This window comes from Neophocaena asiaeorientalis, unplaced genomic scaffold (assembly GCF_003031525.2).
Source record: "Neophocaena asiaeorientalis asiaeorientalis breed wild unplaced genomic scaffold, Neophocaena_asiaeorientalis_V1.1 scaffold599, whole genome shotgun sequence".
In the NCBI taxonomy this organism is placed as follows: domain Eukaryota; kingdom Metazoa; phylum Chordata; class Mammalia; order Artiodactyla; family Phocoenidae; genus Neophocaena; species Neophocaena asiaeorientalis.
The window spans coordinates 370,882-396,833 of NW_020173499.1; the positions used below are offsets into that span (position 1 = coordinate 370,882).

At 34.3% G+C, this 25,952-nt stretch overlaps 1 protein-coding gene across 2 annotated transcripts in view; it reads left to right on the plus strand.

The window, feature by feature from the left end:
* The window catches only part of KIF3A (kinesin family member 3A), a 66,035-nt gene that overhangs the window by 35,463 nt on the left and 4,620 nt on the right, over positions 1-25,952 (plus strand). Inside the window, exons 6-17 of one of the 2 annotated variants that reach the window (XM_024747614.1) lie at positions 2,290-2,429; positions 3,034-3,231; positions 3,536-3,710; positions 8,654-8,752; positions 12,635-12,643; positions 19,423-19,579; positions 19,824-20,004; positions 20,770-20,880; positions 21,237-21,362; positions 24,372-24,425; positions 24,778-24,846; positions 25,439-25,563. In XM_024747614.1, the coding sequence (XP_024603382.1) occupies positions 2,290-2,429; positions 3,034-3,231; positions 3,536-3,710; positions 8,654-8,752; positions 12,635-12,643; positions 19,423-19,579; positions 19,824-20,004; positions 20,770-20,880; positions 21,237-21,362; positions 24,372-24,425; positions 24,778-24,846; positions 25,439-25,563 (1,444 nt within the window). The remainder of the gene's footprint in view (positions 1-2,289; positions 2,430-3,033; positions 3,232-3,535; positions 3,711-8,653; positions 8,753-12,634; positions 12,644-19,422; positions 19,580-19,823; positions 20,005-20,769; positions 20,881-21,236; positions 21,363-24,371; positions 24,426-24,777; positions 24,847-25,438; positions 25,564-25,952) is intronic. The other variant, XM_024747615.1, reaches the window with a different exon arrangement.

A 25,952-nucleotide genomic window follows, 5' to 3' on the forward strand; every position in this document is an offset into this window, starting at 1 on the left:
CCTCAGAAAACTAAAAATAAGAGTTGCCAGATGATCCAGCAATCCCACTCCTGGACCTATATCCAGACAAAACTATATCCAGTCCTGGACATATAGCCCACTCCTGGACATATATCCAGACAAAACTATAATTTGAAAAGATACATGCACCCCTATCTTCATAGCAGCACTATTCACAATAGCTGCTAGTTGTTTCTAAGACATAGAAACAACCTAAATGTCCATCAACAGATGAATGGATAAAGAAGGAATATTACACAATGGAATATTACTCAGACATAAAAAAGAATGAAATAATACCATTTGCGGCAACAAGGAAGGACGTAGAGATTATCATATTAAGTCGGAAGGAAAGACAAATACCATATAATATCACTTATATGTGGAATCTAAAATACAACACAAATGGACACATTTATGAAATGGAAACAGATTCATAGGTACAGAGAACAGACTTATGGTTGCCAAGGAGGAAGGGGGTGGGGAAGAGAAGGATTGGGATAAGTTTTTCTGTACCTCCTTGAAAAACATAAAAATTTAATTTTTTATTCCAAAATAAATATTTTGACAAAAATTACAGCTATGGAAATGTTTTATTTCCATTATGCAGTGTGTTAGGTTGGATCATTTAGTCTACTTGATTGCTGCAAGCTGTTCTCTCCTAGGGATTGTAAAGTTCAGTGTAGGTCACTTTTGACATAACATCTGTTGCATTGCTTTGTTTTCATAACTGGAAATATAGAAAAATCACAATCATAAATAGCATGCTTTACTTATATTGCAAAAACAATGGGTATTAAAATATTTAATATGACTTTTTCAAATTACACTTTCTCTCCCACTCCAAACTGAAAAACACTGCTATAGCTTGTTTTGATAATCACATAGCTATAAAACTGTTCCTATCCTTTTCATAAGGTAGCTCCAGTTTGGAAAATACATCCCATGGGTATAATTCTAAAGAGAAAGAAAGGTATCTCCTCAAAGATGCTCATATTAGTGGCCCTTATGAAGAACTAAAATAGGCAACAACCCCAAATATCTCCCAGTAAGATAATAACTCAATTTTAGTAAAAGTTTCAAGTTGGTTTTTACATGGAAATATATGTAGGAGATAATGTTAAGTGGAAAAAAAACAAGGTAAAATAAGACCTACTACTCTGTGGAAATATGTATAGTGTGTTACATCTGATTAGATGATTTGAAGTGGTGTCAGATTTATTAGTTTTTTATATTTTTGGAGAAAAATTGATTTTAAAAATTCATAACTTGATTTAAAAGAAAACAGAAAAGTATAGTATGGAATCACAGATCCTTGCATTTTCCCTCACTGATTTTCCATTTACCTTCTTTCATTGGGCTTTACTTTTCTTTACCAGTGCAATTTACTTTCTAGTTATCTGACTTATAATATGGCCATTTGCTAATAAAGAGTACCCTTTTAATGTTTAAATTGTAAAATCACAGCTCACATGGAGAAGCTCTACATGAATATAGTAGGAAAATAATTTTGGCATTGGGTGAAATTAACATATTGTTTTTAAAATACTTCGGAATTTAAGAAAAAAACCCCAATACATGCCTATTGTGAAAAACAAAACAGATCTTTTTCTTTGTTTGCACAATATATTCATGTAAAATATTTATACACACTCAAATTCTTAGCATATTTTGAATGGATGCTTTTGTTTTACAGAAATGGGATTATACTCTATATTCCTTTCTTTTTTTCATATGTTATGGGTATCTTTCCATGTCATTCAGATCTACCTTATTTTTTTTAAAAAAGACTGCTTAGTAATTCATAGTGTGACTATTCTATAATTGATTAACCACTGTCATATTGGTTGTTTCTGATCTCTCGCTGTTGTAAACAGTTCTTCCCTGAATATCTTTGTATCATCTAATGTATATATGCAAGTATTCCTGTGGTTGATTCCCAGAACATATCAATAATACTTTTTAGAGACAGCTGAAACAGCAGTTAATTTTTTGAATTATTTAACATGTATTTTTTATGTAAATTAGTTAATTTTTTAAGCCAGCAATACTTGAAATTAAATATTTTGTTCTCAAATCCCCTCTTTCATGTGAAAAAAATACAGTTTTTTGTTATCAACATAAATTGTCAGAAATTTCTAATAATGGCTAAATATGCCTAAGTTTTTATGTTTTAGCCATGCTCTCTGGCTTTTGGCTCTGATGAAATTCAGTATTCTGGATATTTAATTATTTTTAAAGGCATTCCCTGTTGTTATAGTTTTAAATAATTTCCTCCCTTTATTCAAGGTTCTGTTGGTGCAACTAATATGAATGAACATAGTTCTCGTTCCCATGCCATCTTTACAATTACTATAGAATGCAGTGAAAAAGGCGTTGATGGTAACATGCATGTCAGGATGGGGAAGCTCCATCTTGTAGATCTTGCTGTAAGTAACAGGATGCTACTTAAGAATAACTCTTGTGATTTCTTTTTATTTTATAAATAAATAATAATACAAGTGAAAAGGAGTGATTATATAATTTTTAAGTTTTACTTGTGTATGTGTTTAACTTATTATTCTTTTTAAAATATTTATTTATTTGTCTGCGCTGGGTCTTAATTGTGGCACGTGGGATCTTCGATCTTTGTTGTGGCATGCGGGATCTTTAGTTGCGGCATGTGGGATCTAGTTCCCTGACCAGGGATTGAACCCGGGCTCCCTGCATTGGGAGTGCAGAGTCTTAGCCACTGGACCACTAGGGAAGTCCCCTTAACTTACTACTAATTATGGACTATTTCAAACCCATACAACGTAGATAGAATAGTATAATGATTTCCCATGTACCCATCACCCAACTTCAGCAATTATCAGTTCATGGCCAGTCCTATTTCATCTCTACCCTCAGCCACTTCTTCCCGTCCAGTATTATTTTGAAGTGAATTCCAGATATATTAGATTTTTTACCGTTAAAATACTTTTTTTTTTAACTTTGGGAAGAATATTTTGTATTTTTTATTTTAGCTTTACTTCTGTCTCTGTTTATTGTAAGGGTTCAGAAAGACAAGCAAAAACTGGAGCTACTGGGCAGCGCCTGAAAGAAGCTACAAAAATCAATCTTTCACTTTCTACCCTTGGTAATGTTATTTCTGCCTTGGTTGATGGAAAAAGCACTCATGTGCCTTATCGTAACTCTAAATTGACTCGTCTTCTTCAGGATTCCTTAGGAGGAAATTCAAAAACCATGATGGTAAGACTTAATTGGTCGTATAATTATCATCAGGAAAATTTAAGATTCCTGCTTATGCCAGTAGTTAATATTCATAACATTTTAAAAGCTATTGATTATTTTACTTTTTAAAATTTGGGGTTAGTTTTTCTAGCACACCATGTGTGCGAGTCTATAATTGTATTGTTTGGAAACCTATGTGGTGGTGCCCTCTTTTTCAGGGAGACCGGAATGGAAATATATTCCAAAATTCTTTTTGATATGTTCATAATGGTAGTATTAATTTGTGTCAAGTGTAAAACGTTTTGTATTCCTAATTCAACAGTGTGCAAATATTGGACCAGCAGATTACAATTACGATGAAACCATCAGTACATTGCGGTATGCTAATCGTGCTAAGAATATTAAAAATAAAGCTAGAATTAATGAAGATCCAAAGGATGCTTTGCTTCGTCAGTTTCAGAAAGAAATAGAAGAACTGAAAAAAAAGCTTGAAGAAGGTAACATTTTCTCAAAATATTAATCTTAATGTTGGCTAAAAACGTGTTGTTTAGCCAGTAAGTGTTCTAATAAAAAGCTACCTATTAAAAATTCTCTGAACCTCTAACATTGATATTTAAGGGGATATTTCTGCAAGGTAAATTGATACTTACATACTTTAACATTTCCATATTAAGCTCAAGTAGAACTATATAATATTTGTGTATTGATTTTTTTTTAAAAATTCATTTAATTTAAACCTCCATCTCGGTCCCCATGATCTTTTGTAAAGATTTCATATGTCCACTTATTAAATAATGAATTTTTATTTGTCTCTATATAAGAGCAAGTTCTACCATACATGTATTTAGCGAAAATGACCAGAGTTCTTTGTGATAGGTATCAGTCACTATTATTTGAAGTAGACAAAGCAATCAGAGAGTCATGGGTAAACCTAGTTTACTCTTAAGTAAAAATTCATTGCATGGCCTTGAAAATATGCTTTCATGTTTAAATTTGAACATGAGATTCTATTTTGGAAATTCTTTTCTAACAAGATATAATGTCAGAAGGTTAGAAAATTTGGAGACCTTATTCATTAGGACGAGAAATTTACCAACCATCATTAGGCAGTCAGTGACTCCCTGAATCTTCGTGCTAAGAACTAACTGGCATAGGGCTCCTTTGCATACCAGGTGAATAAAGGGCTTTGAAATTGCCTCTTTTCAGTCTGTGGGGAAACTGGTTAGATCAGATATGAAATCCAGAGATGCCAACATCACAAATATTTGGAGAAGGTGCTGATTCAGTAAATTTGAGTAAGATTATTGAGGAAAAGCAGTAATTGAGCTGCCTCTTAGATAATGGAATTTGGTATTTTAAATGTGACCACTAGGTGGTATTTATAGTCAGTATGTTTTAAAGATGTAAAATTTCTTAGATTTCTTAATATTGAGTTCATATCTTTATTTTGCTGACCCTTTTTTTTACATTTTTTATTGTGGTAAAATATACATAACATAAAAATTACCGTTTTAACTATTTTTGTGTACAGTTCTGTGGCATTAAGTACATTCACATTATTCTGCAACCATCACCACCATCCATCTCCAGGACTTTTTAATCATCCCCAAATGAACCTCTGTACCCATTAAACACTAGCTCCCCATCCCTCTCTCTCCCTCAGTCCCTGGTAACCGACTGCTCTTTCTATTTCTATGAATTTGACTATTCTAGGTACCCCATGTAAGTAGAATCATATAATATGTCTCCTTTTGTGTCTTGCTTATTTTACTTAACATAATGTCCTCAGTGTTCATCCATATTGTTGCATGTGTCAGAATTTCCTTCCTTTTTAAGACTGAATAATATTCCATTGTGTGTATATACCATGTTTTGTTTATCCCTTCATCTGTTGATGGACACTTGGGTTGCTTCTGTCTTTTGACTGTTGTGAATAATGCTACTATGAATGTGGTGTACAAATTCCTGTTTGAGTCCTTGCTTTCAATTCTGTTGTTCTTTTGGGTATATACCCAGAGGTAGAATTGCTGGATAATATGGTAATGCTGACTTTATTTTTAATAAATTTCATTTTATTTATGCTCTTAGGACATATTGTTTTTATAACCCAGTTAATAGAGTTAATCAGAAAAACAATTAAAAAATAGGCAGAAACATTAAAAGAATAATTTTTCAACTTTTTATTTTGAAATAATTTTAGGCTTACAGAAAACTCACAATAGCAAGGAGAGTTCTTATATACCTATTAGCCAGCTTCCCCTAATGTTAGCATCTTACATAACCATGGTACAATTATTGACACCAGGAAATTCACAGTGGTACAAACTTATTAACTAATCCACAGACCTTACTAGACTTTTGACAGTTTTCTCTCTAATGCCCTTTTCCTCTAGTCCAAGATCCAGTTGTGGATCACACATTGCATTTAGTTGTCATGTCTGTTTAGTTTCCACCAGTCTCCAATTCCTCAGTCTTTATTTGTTGTACATGATCTTGATGCTTTTGAAGAGTACTGGTCATGTATTTGTAGAATGTTCCTCAATTTGTATTTATTTATAGTTTTCTCATAATTATTCTGCAAATTTTCTCCACTATAAATCTACTATTTTATTATTTCCTTTGTAATTAATATGTACCTTGTGGAGAGATACTGGGTTGGCCAAAAAGTGCCTTCGGTTTTTAAGTAAAAATAAAAGACACATTTTTTGTCTTCACCAAGAACTTTATTGAACAACATATTCACCCTTTTGTTCCAGTACCTTCTGCCATTGTTCAGGCAACTTCATAATTCCATCTTACCAAAACTTTTTATCTTTTTGAGCAAAGAACTGTTCCAGGTGCATTTTATAGTCTTCCAGGGAATTGAAATTTTTTCCATTAAGAGAAGTTTGTAAAGATCAAAATAAATGGAAATCTGAAGGTGCAATGTCAGGTGAATACGGCAGATGAATCAGAACTTCCCAGACAAGGTGTAACAGTTTTTGCCTGGTCATCAAAGAAACATGCCATCTTGCGTTATCCTGATGGAAGATTATGCATTTTCTGTTGACTAATTCTGGATGCTTTTCATCGAGTGCTGCTTTCAGTTGGTAACTGGGAGCAGTACATGTTGGAATTAATCGTTTGATTTTCCGGAAGGAGTTCATAATAGAGGACTCCCTTCCAGTCCCACCATATGCACAACATCACCTTCTTTGGATGAAGACCGGCCTTTGGTGTGGTTGGTGGTGGTTCATTTAGCTTGCCCCACGATCTCTTCCATTCCACATTATTGTACAGTATCCGCTTTTCATTGCCCATCACGATTTGTTTTAAAAATGGAATGTTTTCATTACATTTGTGTAGAGAATCGCATTAGGATATACTGTCAAGAAGTTGTGTTTCTTTTTTTCCCGCTTAACTTATGTGGAACCCAAACATCAAAGCGATTAACATAACCAAGCTGGGGCAAATGATTTTCAATGCTTGATTTGCATATTTTGAGTATGTTGGCTATCTCCTGCGTGGTATATAACGTTGATTGTTCTCAGTTACTGTCTCGATTTGATTGCTATCAACTTCAACTGGTTTACCAGACTGTGGAGCATCATCCAGTTACAAATCTCCAGCACGACCCTTCACAAACCACTTTTGACACATTTGATCAGTCGCAGCACCTTCTCCATACACTGCACAAATCTTTTTTTTTTTTTGCGTTTGAGTTGCGTTTTTACCTTTCTTGAAATGATAAAGCATGATATGCCAAAAATGTTCCTTTTTTTCTTCCATCTTCAATATTAAAATGGGTACACAAAAATTCACCAGCTTTGATAAGTCTTTTTTTAAATACATGTTGATGTGACAGCTGTCACATACAATCTAACAGAATTGTTTCGAATGAAGTTAAAGACAACTAAGTGCTACTAGAGCCATCTTATGGGAAAAAAACGAATGAACCTTTTGTTAAATTATGTTTTATATTTTTACTTTTAAAATTTTATTTTTTATACAGCAGTTTCTTATTAGTTATCTATTTTATACATATTAGTGTATATATGTTTATCCCAGTCTCCCAGTTCATCCCACTACCACCCACCCCCCGCTTGGTGTCCATACGTTTGTTCTCTACATCTGTGTCTCTGTTTCTGCTTTGCAAACCCGCCGAATGAACCTTTTGGCCAACCAAATACTTTGAGACTATACAAAGGTCCTGTTTTTCATCATACTTTCTTCCACTAATGTTAGCATCCAACAGTAGTTTGTGCATTTGCTCAATGGTGGCATTCCCTTCCCATTGTTCCTTCTAATGTTTAGTGTTTGGAGTGTCTGGAATTCTACTGTAAGGAAAAGCAGTCTCTTCTCCCCGACTTGTTTATTTATTTGAGTATTTTTTATGTCAATATGGACTCATGGATAATTATTTTAGTCTGTGGGTTTATAATACAATAATATTATTTATTTTATTGTTCAGATTGTTCTAGCTTTGGCCATTAGGAGTTCCTTCAGGGTAGTTCATATATCCTGTCAACATGCTCCCATCAGTTTGTTTGTTTACTTGTTTTTTGAGCACTTCCTCACTTTCTGGCACCACAGATGCTTAGAGCTCATTTTTTAATTTTCCCTACCCTGGCCTTAAAATCATTTATTTCTCCCTGGCTCCTTTCATTGGAGAATGGTATTTAGAAACCAAGATTTAGGCATTAGGTGTGCTCATTGCTACCAGGGTGTCATTGTTTCTAGGCCTAAAGAACAAAATATGTTTAATGAATTTCTTCTCCCAAGACTCTGTGATTTCTTTCCATCTTTTATTTGTAGGTTCAAATATTATATTATGATTAGTGTATATTTTACTCCTCCCCCAGTTACTTTTATTTTCTTAGACATTTCATATATGGACAGTAGTAATTTTAAATAACTACCTTGAAGGTATTATAGTACTGATTTGCTTTAATATTAGCTTAATCCCTTTTTTTGATTTTTTAAGTTAACATATTTGTGTACAAATAAGCCCTTCTTCTTTTGAATTACTTCATGTGATATAGTCCTAAAAGTGGGATCATTGTGTTCGATGACAGTTTTATGGCCCTTAAAAAAATAAACAGGTTGAATGAATTTAAAATCTTAAACAGAAAACTAAGAAAATGCTCCCCAAAAGTGATCATATTTTTTAAAGACTGAAATAATAACTCTAACATGTAACATTTAGAACTGTACTTAAACTAATAATTTGAAATTTTAAACAGATCAGAATCTAACTTCTCTTTAGGAACTTTAAAAATAAAGCCTCTGTGTACATTGTATCTGTTTCTGAGGTTAGCATATCTGATATACTGTCTAGGAATATTAAAATAAGGTTTGTTTAGGGCACAAAAACTTAATGAAGAAAGTTTATATAGGCATTTCCTAAATAGCCAGTGAGCTGGCACAGAATAAACATCATTGTATTAAATTTCTATTTAAGGGGAAGAAATATCAGGCTCTGATATCAGTGGGTCAGAGGAGGATGATGATGAAGAGGGTGAGGTTGGAGAAGATGGAGAGAAAAGGAAAAAAAGAAGGGGTAAGTTCATTTTAGTGTTCTGGAAATTAAATGAGATTGCTGCCTAATGATGGTTTAACATTCCTAAGGCTGTCGAGTGCATGCCTTTTATTTTGCCATTTTTAATTGTGGAAGCAATTAGAACAGAGGAAGTATGCCATATACCTGGTTAACTTTGCATTATTTTTTCCTCCTATACTGATCTCCTATTTCTAGATGAATCAGCATATAATATGTTCTGGTTTTGTTTTTTTTTTACAATTTAGAATTATAAAAATCTGTGATAGTGGATATACCATTTTAAAATTTCACATGGGGTTTTAATTTAATGTGAGGACTTTTATTTATGTTAGGAATCTAAATTTTTAGGAAATTAGGATAATGTGGAATTTTTTTTTCAAACATGATTATGCTTTAATCATTGAATTTTTAAGTAATAAATTTGTAGAAGGATTGTATTTTTAATAGAATGTAAAATGTATTCTCTTTATAAAATGTACCCTCATTCTCACCTGTTACACTGGGCACTTGTTGCCAAGTATGAATTGAGACTGTGTTCATTGTGATAAAGATATAGATGACATGCAAAAGAGAGAGACATATTATAATGGCCTACATTTCAAATCCTTTAACCCTGAATATTTATTTCAGAACTCTCTTCCATTAATGTGGATCATTGTTTTCAAGCTGGTGCATATTTTGCTTGTCTTATTAAAATGTTCTTGCTGAAAATAAACCCATCGCTGTTTGATCAGGTGTCCCTAATTTAAAAGCCATAAAGAGTCCTTCAAAAGACAGGAAAAATATAATTTAGAACAAGAGTTGGCAAGTAGTCTGCTGGCCAAATTCAGCCCACCACCTGTTTTTGTAAATAAAAGTTCATGAAACAGCCATGCTCATTTGTTTACATATGGTCTACAGCTGCCTTCACATGCGTCTGTCTGGCCTACAAAGCCTAAAGCACTTATCATCTGTCCCTTTACAGAAAATGTTTGCAGACCCCTGATTTAGAGAAGTGGTTTTGTGTTCACACCTATTTTTTCAGAGTAAAGTATTCAAAGCTAAAGCAGATGATAGATTTGTTAAAAATAAAGTTTTAAATAGAAAAAAATGCCACTGCTTAATATGTTAAAATATTTAATAGTAACATATCTTCCTTCCAGGCTTAGAAATTTTAAAAATTTCAGTAAGCCTTTCAAAGTTTTGCTGTGAAACCTTAAACATATATAATCACATCTGATAGTTTGATGTTTTGGAGGTGAAAGAGTGAAATTGAAGACAAACCAAACTGTCTGTATTAAAGGGTAATTTATCATTCCTGTAATTTTAATTGTTCGTGACTTTAAAATTTAAAACTCAGTTCCTTTAGCTTATCAACCTAAATGGTTTAAATAGACTTAAATGTCACCAAATGATTTGTTTATTTTTATTCTCTTCATTCCAACCCTCTGAACTACTATATTTTAAGTGAATAGTGGGGTTTGCCCACAGTGGATACTTAAAGGAATAGAGTTTCTAATTCCCCTGTATGGCTTTGTAATTAGAGAATACTGCATAGAGTACCAAGACTGGTTTTAAGGGAAAGTAGGTTTTGGTTCTTTAATACAAAGCTTGATTGTCCTTTAAAATTCTTTCTTTGGAATTGAATTTTTCTCTGTGTATGTGTTCATTTTCTTGTTTCCTCTTTCTTTGGTTCCCTTTGGGCTCATTTCTTTGTCTTCCAGGCAGTAGCAGCAGCAGTAGTTCAGACTCCACATGTTCTGTCATAGAGAAACCTCTGGATAAGTTCTTGCCTAGTGAGTGGTAGCTCTTAAATTCTCTAACAGAGCTTTGGCTTTTCCATAACCCATGGGCTTCATTTGAGAAATGCTGCACCGCTCCCTGTCATTACTTAAAGAATACATGTTGGACTTCTCAGTAAAACAAAGCATGTGATGACTTTAGCTCCCCTCTTCATTGCTTCCAGTTAACCATAATTGTTAAAACATATGCTTACGCTTATGTTTGAGACAATGGAAGAGAGAGTCATGCTTTTGCAGTTGAGATAATGTAAAGAGAGCTAGTAAGCTGTATAAGAGAATAACTCTTGGTTCCTTTTTATGTTTCATGATACATCCTAGTCAGGTAAGGGACCTGTAATAACAAAATCCTGAATTTCTTAAGGTACACCTTATATTTGGAAGTACATCAGTGCCCTTTATAACATGTCTTATAGTTAAAAAGATTTTACTCCTTGGTGTCCTGTTCTTAGGGGTAGCTTAAGATTGAAAACTCCCTAATAAAGAAAAATGTAAAGTTTGAAGCAAGTAAAGATAAATTGAATGGTATTTTATTTCAAATGGCTATTTATCCTTATTTCTGAATTACCTGATTGATTTTATGAAACTTTCTAAGGTATGATTAGAGAATTCAGATCCACACGAAATTGTTATGCAAGATCTATCTATCTAGACTTATTTCAAACCTAAAGGCCTTTTCTTACACTGTAATTTAATAAATTAAGTTGAAAAGTATTATTAATTTTATTTATATTTTAGTTTTCAGAAGAAAAGAGAATTGATGCTTTCTTGTACTAGTTTGCAGCTTACTGCTTTTTAAAGCATTATCTGTATACCTACCTTTCCAAAACTAATAACAAAAACATTTGGTTATTGTTCTTATGCTTTTAGCTTGCTAGAGGAAGACTTCCAAGAATGTTAGGAATTATTTTCTCTATTGCAATTCTTACATTTTACCAAGACAATTAATTTCATAGGCTAACCTATAAAATACATGAAATTGCTTTAGAAACCATGTAGAAGTCTCATTTTGTATTACAAACTGCAAAATATAGAAAATATCTGAGTGGGAGGCATTACAATTTAATTTTCTGTTTTAAAATTTTACTTTAATCCTTAGAAAGTAGTTACATCAAAGTATATTGTGAAATGAGTTGTACCTTGTTCAGTTCAAGCAGTTTTAGTTACTCTTTATATACCTGGCATATAACATTGAATTCTTTTGTTGCACTGTGGGTGTGTTGGTGAAGTGGAGAGATGGTTGTCCCAGCATGTGGTTGCTGTGCGTAACTTCCCTTTTAAAAATATGAATGGCCTTTTTTTTTTTAAGGTGTTCTTTGAACTATCAGTTGATCATTTACTTCTATAGAATCATTATTATAATTACCCTTAACAGTCTACTAATAGGTTGAATGCAAGTTTGTTATTATACAGGTGTACTTCACTTTATGCAATAAATTTTTTTCTGAAAAAATTGCTTATAAATCAAGTTGGGAAATCAATTGTATTGGGAGAACTTGCTGTCTTTAAAAATTCTTTATTAAATGCTTTTGTTTATCACATAATCACTACAGTTTACTCTAAACTCTAGTTGGTTGAAGTTTTTGTGTTGGATTTTCTTAAAGGGGGGCACACCTGTAATGTATCCTTCTATTAGAAGGTCATTGAATTGGGAAATTTTGAAAATGAACAATGTGACTTTTGCTACTTTTAACATATTAATATTTAAAATTGGCTTAATTTTCTGTTTGCCCTTTTAGATTACTTCCCAGGTCTTAGCAGGTTCCCAATTCCATGTCCACCATTTGTTGCTGAACTGTTATGTTTGCAGGAGTTTGGGAGTCAGTGTGAGCTCTTAAGATTGATTTGAATTGTAATCTTACACTAAATCTTTTTATCTTGCTTAAATTATTATCTCTGATTATGTTGAATATACTTTTCTTTTTGCATACAACTGCTCTATTTCAGTTTTTATAATGATTTATTCCTATACTTATACTATAAATAAATGCTGTTATACATTTTTCTTTGATTTACAAAAGAAATAATGTTTTTTCTTTTTTTCCTCCTCATCTCTGTGCATATGCTTCCTGTCTACGATTTGCTTACTACTTCTTACTGAAAGATCAAGCAGGTTGGTGTGATTGATTTGCACTCCATGTGGTACAATTATTTAAACTATAAAGAACTTTGTTGTTTAACCACATTACATTTTTTTTATTTAATGATTTTTTTTTTACAAGGTAAGTATCTGTCTTTGTATTTTAAAATATCTTTCAACTTCAGCATTTTTTAAAAAAAACTTCCTTTTTTACTAAATTCTTTTTTTAAAATTTATTTCAGTTTTTATTGAGGAAGGTATTAGGAAAGTTTTTTTTTCAATTTTATTTTATTTTTTTATACAGCAGGTTCTTATTAGTTATCCATTTTATACATATTAGTGTATACATGTCAATCCCAATCTCCCAATTCATCCCATCCCCCACCCCACCCCCTCACCCCCTGACTGTCTTTTTTCCATTGTATATCCTTACCTGCTTTGTCATAGGTTAGTTGACCATAGGTGTGTGAGTTTATCTCTGGGCTTTCTATCCTGTTCCATTGATCTGTATCTCTGTTTTTCTGCCAGTACCATAGCTAGCTTTTAGTTTTATTGATCTTTATGATTTCTTTCCTTCTACTAACTTTGGGTTTTGTTTGTTCTTCTTTCTCTAGGTCCTTTAGGTGTAAGGTTAGATTGTTTGAGATTTTTCTTGTCTCTTGAGGTAGGCTTGTGTTGCTATAAACTTCCCTCTTAGAACTGCTTTTGCTACATCCCATAGGTTTTGGATCGTTGTGTTTTCGTTGTCATTCGTCTCGGTATTTTTTGATTTCCTCTTTGATTTCTTCGATGATCTCTTGGTTATATAGTAGCGTATTATTTTAGCCTCCATGTGTTTGTGCTTTTTACGGTTTTTTCCTTGTAATTGATTTCTAATGTCATAGCGTTGTGGTCTGAAAAGATGCTTGATATGATTTCAATTTTCTTAAATTTACAGAGGCTTGATTTGTGACCCAAGATGTGATCTGTCCTGGAGAATGTTCCATGCGCACTTGAGAAGAAAGTGTAATCTTCTGTTTTTGGATGGAAAGTCCTATAAATATCAATTAACTCTATCTGGTCTGTTGTGTCATTTAAACCTTGTGTTTCCTTAGTAATTTTGTTTGGCTGAACTGTCCATTGGTGTAAGTGAAGTGCTAAAGTACCCCACTATTATTGTGTTACTGTCGATTTCCTCTTTTATAGCTGTTAGCACTTGCCTTATGTATTGAGGTGCTCCTATGTTGGGAGCATATATGTTTATAATTGTTATATCTTCTTCTTGGATTGATCCCTTGATCACTATGTAGTGTCCTTCCTTGTCTCTTGTAACATTCTTTATTTTAAAGTCTATTTTATCTGATATGAGTATTGCTACTCCAGCTTTCTTTTGATTTCCATTTGCATGGAATATCTTTTTCCATCCCCTCACTTTCGGTCTGTATGTGTCCCTAGGTCTGAAGTGGGTCTCTTGTAGACAGCATATATATGGGTCTTGTTTTTCTATCCATTCAGCGAGCCTGTGTCTTTTGGAGAACATTTTTGTTTCCAAATAATCTTCTTAAGGGAACAGTTCAGAAATAATTAGATTGATAGTGATAAACACATTGGATATTCTAGAACTAATTAACAAAATAGACAACAAAACCGCATGGTGTAATCATTTTTCTAAATTCTTAAAGACCCATTTAGCCAAATTTTAGAAATAAAAATATAAGTGATTTCATATTCAAGATTTTTCTCCTTTTTTAAAAAAAAATATTTTTTTTAAAAAAGAGTGTTCTGAGTGGGAATGAGTATCCCTTCATTCATACATAGAAAGTAAAATCTGTATGAATATAGAGGTGAGTGACATGACACACCTGACATCACTGTGTCAAAGCAGTCCCTCCTGCCCTAACTCAAGAGCAGCTCCCTTTCCAACTCTCCAGTCAGCATTCATGGCATCACTGCCCTTTCCTTCACCAGAGCTCACAACATTTGCTCTGAATCTTCCCTTTTCTTGCCAGTCTCTTCCCATTTACTATCAATTTTTCATACAAGGTGCCTCCCAGGAATGTTGCTTCTTCTTCATAAGCCCAGCCAGTTCTCAAGGATAATACCTCAACCCCTGTACAAGTGTCCATTCTGGTCTTCCTGCTTCCACTCAAATCTCCTGGGCTCAGAAGTGCTGGCGTGCTCTTCTTCATCTTTAATTTTTATCACACAGTTCTACTGCTTGAGAAATAGCACTCCAAGGCCCTTATTATCTGACTTACCCTCTGCAAACTCATAGCTCATTACTTTAAAAAAGATATTCTGTTACAGGTCCCTTTAATGCTGTATTGTCTACCATACCTAATGCTAAGTTTTGATGGAAATCCATCAACATGGTATCATACTCATCCCTGCCTTCTTACTAGAAAATAATGACCATAATTTCACCATTAACCTTTCACTTTTTTTTAAAGTGAGGAATCAAACATCTGGTTATGTATGCTCATGGGCGCTTGTATAATGAAAATGAAATTAATTCAGTTAACACTTCCTGAAATTCTTCTCTTTAACTTTACCTTGCCAAAGTTCACCTTCACAGTTTTGGTTAGAGCACATGGTAGAGGAGAAGTTAAAATATTACCACTCTGGTTTGGCTCAGTTAAATACTCTATGACATTAAAATTCTTTTTAGATTTTTTTACCTGAAATTTTGTGCTGAAAATTTACACTTTTAGAAAAAGTTTTTTTTTTGGTTGGTTGGTTGGTTTGGTTCATTAATATTTTAAAAAAATCTTAAAAAAAAACAGTGTAAAAGTAACTTTTCATGATACCATGTTTTTAAGTGCCTGGTTAGGAGAGTTGGTACCTATTCACATTTAGCTTAAAATATTATTTGGGGAGAAATATGATTTATCGGACTGATTCTGGCTAAAATAATATGTTACTTGAATATCAGAGTTTTGAAACTGAACCTAGCTATATATATGCATGGTCATCTTTATGAAAATGGTATGAGAGCACAATAAGATTTTTGCTGCTAAAACATCAGTTTGAAAATATTACCTGAATGGTTTTGAATAACTAATGCAATTCAGGCCTAGTAGTAATTCATCAATATGCATGTGCTTTTGTATTTCTACCTATAAGATTTTTTTTATTTTACTGCTTCTTAATGGGTCTGGAAACTGTATGTTTTTATTTTGTTGTTGTTTTTTACATCTTTATTGGAGTATAATTGCTTTAAATGGTGTGTTAGTTTCTGCTTTATAACAGGGTGAATCAGTTATACATATACATATGTTCCCATGTCTCTTCCCTCTTGCGTCTCCCTCCCTCCCACCCTCCCTATCCCACCCCTCTAGGTGGTCACAAACCACCTAGCTAATCTCCCTGTGCTATGCAGCTGCTTCCCACTAGCTATCTATTTTACGTTTGGTAGTGTATATATGTCCATGCCACTCTCTCACTTTGTCACAGCTTACCCTTCCCCCTCCCCATATCCTCAAGTCCATTCTCTAGTAGGTCTGTGTCTTTATTCCCGTCTTATCCCTAGGTTCTTCATGACATTTTTTTTTCTTATATTCCATATATATGTGTTAGCATACGGTATTTGTCTTTCTCTTTCTGACTTCACGCTGTATGACAGACTCTAGGTCTATCCACCTCACTACAGATAACTCAAGTTCACTTCTTTTTATGGCTGAGTAATATTCCATTGCATATATGTGCCACATCTTCTTTATCCATTCATCCAATGATGGACACTTAGGTTGTTTCCATCTCCTGGCTATTGTAAGTAGAGCTGCAATAAACATTTTAGTACATGACTCATTTTGAATTATGGTTTTCTCAGGGTATATGCCCAGTAGTGGGATTGCTGGGTCATGTGGTAGTTCTATTTTTATTTTTTTAAGGAACCTCCATACTGTTCTCCATAGTGGCTGTACCAATTCACATTCCCACCAGCAGTGCAGGAGTGTTCCCTTTTCTCCATGCTCTCTCCAGCATTTATTGTTTCTAGATTTTTTGATGATGGGCATTCTGACCAGCGTGAGATGATATCTCATTGTAGTTTTGATTTGCATTTCTTTAATGATGTTGAGCATTCTTTCATGTGTTTGTTGGCAATAGGAAACTGTATGTTTTTAGCTAACAAAACAGTTGCAACCCTAGGAACCTAAAAAATTAATGTACTTGTGTCAGTCAGACCATTTACTCTATACTCCTATGGTTTTCACACATACATTTTTTAATCTTAACATATTTGCCATTTTTTCTTTAAATATTTACAATTTTGGAGTGGAAAGGAAGTTATAATTTTTTAGTGCATACACTTACTTTATACCTGAACATACTTTCCCCCCTCAAATTTCTAAGAAATAGTATTACTGATGGGAAATCCTTTCTAGGAATTCATTGGGAATAGGAGTTAGATTACTTTTTAAAATTATTTCTTAACAGTGTAATTCAGAATGTTCAGTATAGGTGATTGTGCCAAAGAATCCAACAGAGTCAGGTCTATGGCCTGACTTTGGGATTGCAGTGAATCACACCACACCGAAGTGTGAATTTGGATCAGTGCTTTTGTTTACTCTTCTATTTAACTTATTTGTTTTGTGGCTTTAGTTTGCTTTGGACTTTCTTGTATTTCTATAGAAGCGAAGGGTAACGTATTTTAAACCTTTGGGGGTTTTATATGATTTTAACCCAAAGAATTAAAGCCTGTGAATGATTCATCGTCTCATGGTTCCTGAAAGAGTTTATTCAGATATATATCTCCATCATCTTTATTTTTCAGTTCTCTTTCCTTGTTAGCATGAGGGGTTAGCTTTTGGTGGAGACATTAACAGTTTATAAAAAACTCTTCTTCTTTACACTCTTCTGTGGTCCTCTGGGAAGGAAGTTAAGAATGACAGAAAGCTTTCAGGAGCGCCTCAGACCAATTCTACGAAAAATTTGATTGTTTTTCTGAAGGAAAGTATGTTTCAAAGAAATTGTATTACCAGAAATGAATTATCTTTGATTCAGTTTCATAACCAGTTTAATAAGCTAGTTTTTCTTTTCTCTTTCTTGGTTTTTCATTTTAATTTCATGGTTTTGAAATTCAATAAAATTTATTGAACGTCTATTATATGTACATAAAACACTCTACTAGACATTATAATCAAAATAATCATTTTGAAGCTGTATTTCTTAGCTGCATTATTTTGTAGTATTTCTACTTATATTTGACACTAGGAATGTTTAATCTGATTTAGGGAGATTTAGGATCCTTAGTTTGACATCGTAACAAGCTATTTTAGTTCATTTAAGGTATGATGATATATTGTGACAGCAACTGTAAAATGCCTGGTTAATTCATATGTAACTGTTACATAATTAGTATAGAGTTATTTCCTTTAAAAGTATACTATGAAGTAAAATACTTTCAAGTAATTTTATCAAACACAATTTTAGAAAACCTCTGAAAATATATGTTAAAAACTACTTACAAATTCTGCCTGATATTTTTATCTGTACATTTTATACCTATATGGGGCTTTTTTAAAAAAAATAAATTTATTTATTTATTTTTGGCTGCATTGTGTCTTCGTTGCTGTGCGCGGGCTTTCTCTAGTTGTGGCGAGCGGGGGCTATTCTTTGTGGTGTGTGGGCTTTTTTTTTTTTTTAAGAATCAATTCTGTCTATTTATTTTTGGTTGTGTTGGGTCTTCGTTGCTGCACGTGGGCTTTCTCTAGTTGCAGTGAGCGGGGGCTACTCTTTGTTGCAGTGTGTGGGCTTCTCATCGAGGTGGCTTCTCTTGTTGCAGAGCACGGGCTCTAGGCACGCGGGCTTCAGTAGTTATGGCACGTGGGCTTAGTAGTTTTGGCTCACGGACCCTAGAGCACAGGCTCAGGAGTTGTGGCACATGGGCTTAGTTGCTCTGCAGCATGTGGGATCTTCCCAGAGCAGGGCTCAGTCCCATGTCCCCTTCCTTGGAAGGCAGATTCTTAACCACTGTGCCACCAGGGAAATCCCTTTTTTTTAAAAAAAAAATATATATTTATTTGTTTATGTATTTTTGGCTGTGTTGGGTCTTTGTTGCTGCACGTGGGCTTTCTCTAGTTGCGGAGAGCAGGGGCTACTCTTCATCGCAGTGCGAGGGCTTCTCATTGTGGTGGCTTCTCTTGTTGCAGAGCACCGGCTCTAGATGCGCGGGCTTCAGTAGTGGTGGCATGCGGACTCAGTAGTTGTGGCTCGCAGGTTCTAGAGCGCAGGCTCAGTAATTGTGGCGCACAGGCTTAGTTGCTCCACGGCATGTGGGATCTTCCCAGACCAGAGCTTGAATGCGTGTCCCCTGCATTGGCAGGTGGATTCTTAACCACTGTGCCACCAGGGAAGTCCCTTTGTGGCTTTTATTTATTCATTTATTTTAATAAATTTTGTGGGGAGGTGTTTTGAGAAGCCACTTGATTTTGTACCTGGTTATCAGAAAAAAGTAACTAAATAATCATATTGCTTTTTTGATGACATGTGTTATTTGGGGAAATACAAATATCTTTGCTTTTTTTATTTATTTAGTTTTCCTGTTTATCTTTCTCCTTTTTTCCCCTGCTAATCTCTTATGCTTCTTTTTCACTTACTTCTGTTCTTAGTTATCACTGCACAGTTGGACAACAGTTTGAATTTAGCAGTTAGTTAAAAAGATCTTCTAGGGACATAATAAATAGAAATAAAATATATTATTCAGTTGATTTCCTTAAAATGTTGACATTTGATTTTCTTTTCATGAGGAATGTATCTTTTATATTGAAGATAATTTATGTGTCTGAAGCATTGACTCTGAAGTGACTGTTGGAATTAAATGACTCAAATAGGTAAAAAGAAAGTTTCCCCAGATAAAATGGTTGAAATGCAAGCAAAAATTGATGAGGAGAGAAAAGCACTTGAAACAAAGCTTGACATGGAAGAAGAAGAAAGAAACAAGGCTAGAGCTGAGTTAGAGAAACGGGAAAAAGATCTTCTTAAGGCCCAGTGAGTATTACTGAATTGAGATGGATTTGTGATTTAAATTTCCTGGTTTTTCTCATTGGATGTATAAGCAAGAAAATTGAATAGTAATTAAAAGCAATACTACACAGTTGTGTGTTTGATAGAGATGTTATATAATTATATTCCTATTTTGAAATTTTACATCCAAATCCTTGTTAAATTTGGGGAAATTTAGTAGAATAGTAGATAATTGATGGATACAGAGTGTTCTCATTTTAATTAACAGACAAGAGCATCAGTCTTTGCTAGAGAAATTATCTGCACTGGAGAAGAAGGTAATTGTTGGTGGTGTTGATTTGTTGGCAAAAGCTGAGGAACAAGAGAAACTTCTTGAAGAATCCAACATGGAACTGGAAGAAAGGAGGAAAAGAGCAGAGCAACTTCGCAGAGAACTTGAGGAAAAGGAGGTAATGTAAATTTTTGTTTCTGGTTGATGCTTCACCTAAGGTATTTAACTTTTCTAGTGAAAAGCTGAATATCTATAACCTTAATAAAATAAAAAAAAATAAATTTATTTATTTTTAGCTGTGTCGGGTCTTCGTTGCTGCGGGTGGGCTTTCTCTAGTTGTGGAGAGCAGGGGATACTCTTTGTTGCAGTGCACAGGCTTCTCATTGCAGTGGCTTCTCTTGTTGCGGAGCACGGGCTCTAGGCACACAGGCTTAGTAGTTGTGGCATGTGGGCTTAGTTGCTCTGTGGCAGGTGGGATCTTCCCGGATCAGGGCTCAAACCCATGTCCCCTGCATTTGCAGGTGGATTCTTAACCACTGCGCAACCAGGGAAGTCCCAGGTGCACAGGCTTCACATTGCGATGGCTTCTCTTGTTGTGGAGCATGGGTTCTAGGCATGTGGGCTTCAGTAGTTGTGGCACGTGGACTCAGTAGTTGTGGCTTGTGGGCTCTAGAACGCAGGCTCAGTAGTTGTGGTGCATGGGCTTAGTTTCTCCGCAGCATGTGGGATCTTCCTGGACCAGGGATCGAACCCATGCCCCCTGCATTGGCAGGTGGATTCTTAACCACTGTGCCACCAGGGAAATCCCTTAATAAAATTTTAAAGCATATCTGTGGATTGCTTTGAAAGAAATAGTTGCTAAACATTTATGTCATTTGTTAAATAATTAAACTTGTGATTTAATGAATAAAATTATTCTGAAGTTTATCACTTTATGTCATAGCAAGAACGCTTGGATATTGAAGAAAAGTATACCAGTTTGCAAGAAGAAGCTCAGGGAAAGACCAAGAAATTAAAGAAAGTTTGGACTATGCTGATGGCTGCGAAGTCAGAGGTTGGTCTTTTAGAAGTTACCTATTATTGTAGTTTGAATTTTTTAGAAAAGAATTTCTTTAAGTATGATTAAGAATCCTAAAGGAATCATAATATGTGCTTACAGTTTTAAAGAAATAAAATTTTTGCCTTTATTTGCAATTTTTAATTTCAGCTGTTAAGCTAAATTGTTTATTTCCAATCTTAACTAATAACATGGAATAGACAATGATAGATAGTGTTATTCTGTCCATTGTTTTTGTGAAAGAACTGGGTAAGCTCTTACAAGGTCTCCTAGACCACTGCCCTATGTCAGATGGAATTGTTTTGTATTTAAAATCTTGTTTGTCCTTAGTATTTTCATTGATTCTCCGTTAGATGGCCGATCTCCAACAGGAACATCAGAGGGAAATTGAAGGCCTTTTGGAGAACATTCGACAGCTTAGCCGGGAGCTTCGACTTCAGATGCTTATTATTGATAATTTCATACCTCAGGATTATCAGGTAAGTGGGAATTTCTCTGTCTTAGGTATTAGGTCACTTGGCTGGGGTTAAGGATTAAGGAAATATAATTTCTAATTTAATTAATGGTAAATATTTACATTTCAGTTTCTGATGATAAAATTGTCTGGAACTAATGGCCATCACATTTCACTTCAGCTGTTAACTGTTCTTAATACATAATTCTCTGTTTGAGTAACTAAGTATCTGAATAAGAATTTCTTAGTCCTGGGAGGAAGGCCAAATTCATGTAATTCATGTAAAGGTATAGGTCCTGTTTATTCTTTCAACATTCTTTATCCTATAATTAGAATAAACAAAACTCCTGTGCGAACCTTTTCTCCTTGTTTATGGATGCTAATTCTGTGTGTGTGTTTGGGCAGGGGAATGGTAAAACATACATAAAATTTACCATTTTAACTATTTTTTTTTTACATCTTTACTGGAGTATAATTGCTTTACAATGGTGTGTTAGTTTCAATTTTTAAGAGTACAGTTCATTGACATTAAGTACATTCACAGTGTTGTGCAGTGATCACTACCATCCATCTCTAGATGTATGCTGACTCTAAATACTAGTATAATTTAAAAATCTTAGCCTCTATTATTCTTTTCCCCACATTTCTGTCTTTCCAGTATATTTTAGTGAGCTTTAACATTGATTTTTTTAACATCTTTATTAGAGTATAATTGCTTTACAATGATGTGTTAGTTTCTGCTTTATAACAAAGTGAATCAGTTATATACATACATATGTTCCCATATCTCTTCCCTCTTGTGTCTACCTCCCTCCCACCCTCCCTATCCTACCCCTCTAGGTGGTCACAAAGCACTGAGCTGATCTTCCACTGCTACGTGGCTGCTTCCCACTAGCTATCTATTTTACGTTTGGTAGTGTATATATGTCCATGCCACTCTCTCACTTTGTCCCAGCTTACCCTTCCCCCTTCCCATATCCTCAAGTCTATTCTGTAGTAGGTCTGCATCTGTATTCCCATCTTGCCCCTAGGTTTTCCTGACCTTTTTTTTTTTTTTTAGATTCCGTATATATGTGTTAGCATATGGTATTTGTTTTTCTCTTTCTGACTTACTTCACTCTGTATGACAGTCTCTAGGTCGATCCCCCTCACTACACATAACCCAAATTTGTTCCTTTTTATGGCTGAGTAATATTCCATTGTATATATGTGCCACATCTTCCTTATTCATCTGTTGATGGACACTTAGGTTGCTTCCATGTCCTGGCTATTGTAAATAGAGCTGCAGTGAACATTTTGGTACATGACTCTTTTTGAATTATGGTTTTCTCAGGGTATATGCCCTGTAGTGGGATTGCTGGGTCGTATGGTAGTTCCATTTTTAGTTTTTTAAGGACCTCCATACTGTTCTCCATAGTGGCTGTATCAATTTACATTCCCACCAACAGTGCAAGAGGTTTCCCTTTTCTCCACACCCTCTCCAGCATTTATTGTTTGTAGATTTTTTGATGATGGCCATTCTGACCAGTGTGAGATGATATTTCATTGTAGTTTTGATTTGCATTTCTCTAATGATTAATGATGTTAAGCATCCTTTCATGTGTTTGTTGGCAATCTGTATATCTTCTTTGGAGAAATGTCTATTTAGGTCTTCTGCCCAATTTTGGATTGGGTTGTTTGTTTTTTTGATATTGAGCTGCTTATAAATTTTGGAGATTAATCCTTTGTCAGTTGCTTCATTTACAAATATTCTCCCCCATTCTGAGGGTTGTCTTGTCGTCTTGTTTATGGTTTCCTTTGCTGTGCAAAAGCTTCTAAGTTTCATTAGGTCCCATTTGTTTATTTTTGTTTTTATTTCCATTTCTCTAGGAGGTGGGTCACAAAAAGGATCTTGCTGTGATTTATGTCATAGAGTGTTCTGCCTATGTTTTCCTCTAAGAGTTTGATGGTGTCTGGCCTTATATTTAGATCTTTAATCCATTTTGAGTTTTTTTGTGTGTACAGTGTTAGGGAGTGTTCTGATTTCATTCTTTTATATGTAGCTGTCCAGTTTTCCCATCACCACTTATTGAAGAGGCTGTCCTTTCTCCACTGTACATTCCTGCCTCCTTTATCAAAGATAAGGTGACCATATGTGTGTGGGTTTCTCTCTGGGCTTTCTATCCTGTTCCATTGATCTATATTTCTGTTTTTGTGCCAGTACCATACTGTCTTGATTACTGTAGCTTTGTAGTATAGTCTGAAGTCAAGGAGCCTGATGCCTCCAGCTCCATTTTTCTTTCTCAAGGTTGCTTTGGCTATTCGGGGTCTTTTGTGTTTCCACACAAATTGTGAAATTTTTTGTTCTAGTTCTGTAAAAAATGCCAGTGGTAGTTTGATAGGGATTGCATTGAATCTGTAGATTGCTTTGGGTAGTAGAGTCATTTTCCCAATGTTGATTCTTCCAGTGCAAGAACATGGTATATCTCTCCATCTATTTGTATCATCTTTAATTTCTAACATTGATTTTTAAAAATTTATTTTGAATCTATATACAGCTTTAAGAAATTTGTCTGAATATAAGCCTTAGTATTTTTTTTCCTTTGGACCTTAGCTGCACAGAATTACTATTTGGCTCACAATATACTGTCCTTGATGGTCCTTAGATGGCCTACTTTTGTTTAGTTAGATATTTTGTAGTGAACTTGTCACCCAAAACAAAAGCTAGGACCATGGTAGTGACCTGTTTCTAACCAAGTGGTTTCCCTCTTGCCTCTTCTATCCCTTTACCTCTTCAAGCTCAAGGTAACCACCATCCTGAATGCCATGTTCTTTATTTCCTTGCTTTTTATTTTTATACAGTTTAATTGAATCTACATATATTCCTTGAAAGTATATATTTTAAAATATATAAAAGGGGCATCATGCAGTATATAATGTTTTGAGACTTAACTTTTTTCACTTACCATATTAAGATTTTAGTTCCATGAATATTTTGCAGTATTTTAAATGTTATTAAATATTAAAAGTAGATCATCTCTGACTCTTTTAAAAGGAAATGATTGAAAATTATGTCCATTGGAATGAAGACATAGGGGAATGGCAACTAGTGAGTATTAACCTTCATCCTTTCATGAAATACTATGGAATACTTCCTGTAGACTGGAATTGTACTGGCTACAATGTGGAGAAAGGTGGTCCAGAGGATGAATCAAGTGAGAAGCCATTGAGGTGGATAAGATGTTTTAATAATTATGTTATAACACACAGAATATTCTGTGTGTTATACATAGTAGAGATGGTGTATAGGACTGAATGACCTCTGGGGTTCCTTTCTATTCCAGCATTCAAATTATGTTTTATGAGTGTACCATCAGTATATCTCATAGTAATTTGTCTCATTCATAGTATTAATTGCTAATTAAGATAATTCTCCTCCCCTTCTTTTTTCCTTTTTTGAGAAATGTGTTGCCTACACAGGAAATAACATGAGAAAGCAGACTCCAGTTCCTGATAAAAAGGAGAAAGACGTAAGAGTGCTTTTTTAAAAAAACAAAACAAAAAAAACTACAGTTGGTTCTTTATCGGAATGTGGGTCACTAAATTGTGTTATCATCATGATATCTATTAATCAGCTCAGCTGAAAAATAGGCTACTATTTTGAGAATAGAGGCTCTAGGATGGGGTGATTATTAGGACAGTTCTGTTCACCTTCAGTCGTGATGGCAGGCATTTCTGTGACAAGAGTGGCATGTAGTTCTCTTTGGAGACTCTTTTCACCATCTCTCTGGGCCTTGGGGATTTGGTTAGAGACTAGAATAAGTCTGTCCTTTTCAAAGCTGGTCCTAGTCTTAGGTCAACAAGAGGAAGTAGCAGCTTTAGGGAAAACAGCAACAGTTTTTCTTTACTACTAAGGAATTTATAGTGTGTCAGGGCTTCTTCACCAACACTTAGTGAATACATTTGAGATAAATGGCATTAGAAAAAGATATCTTTAGATATTTATTTGGTTTTGTCTTTGGCTTTTTTTCCTAAGAGTTTATTTAGTATTTTAAATCTTCCCCCAAATCTGGTTTAAATTCTTCTGTAAGAATGTCTTGTGTTTATTTCCTTCACATATAGCCCTTTGAGGTGGACCTTTCCCATGTGTATCTTGCCTATACTGAGGAGAGCCTACGGCAGTCCTTGATGAAATTAGAGAGGCCACGGACTTCAAAGGGGAAAGCAAGGCCAAAAACAGGGAGAAGGTAAGAACTGTCTTTGAGTCCCATGAGCCAAAGGCAGTGAGATTTTTCAAATTAAGTACATTTAAAGGAAATTTAGTTAACACGATAAGTATTTTGTCTGATATATTTAACTAAATATTGAAGTCCTATGTAGTTACAATTTGAGTAAATAAAATCTGGCTAAAGAATTAAGGTCTTCCAACTTCTTTAGCCCTCCTGAGTAGTAGAATTTATTGTTAATTTACTTTGTTCTTTCCAAATGTATAATAAGTCATTACTATTTTAATTCCTTAATCCTTACACTAATTATTCTAGTGAGATGCTAATTAATTTGCCTCGTTAGACTCCCAAGGTATTGTATTCAGCTGATTCATTTTTCTGTCATGAATACTTCCCCAAGAACCTTGATT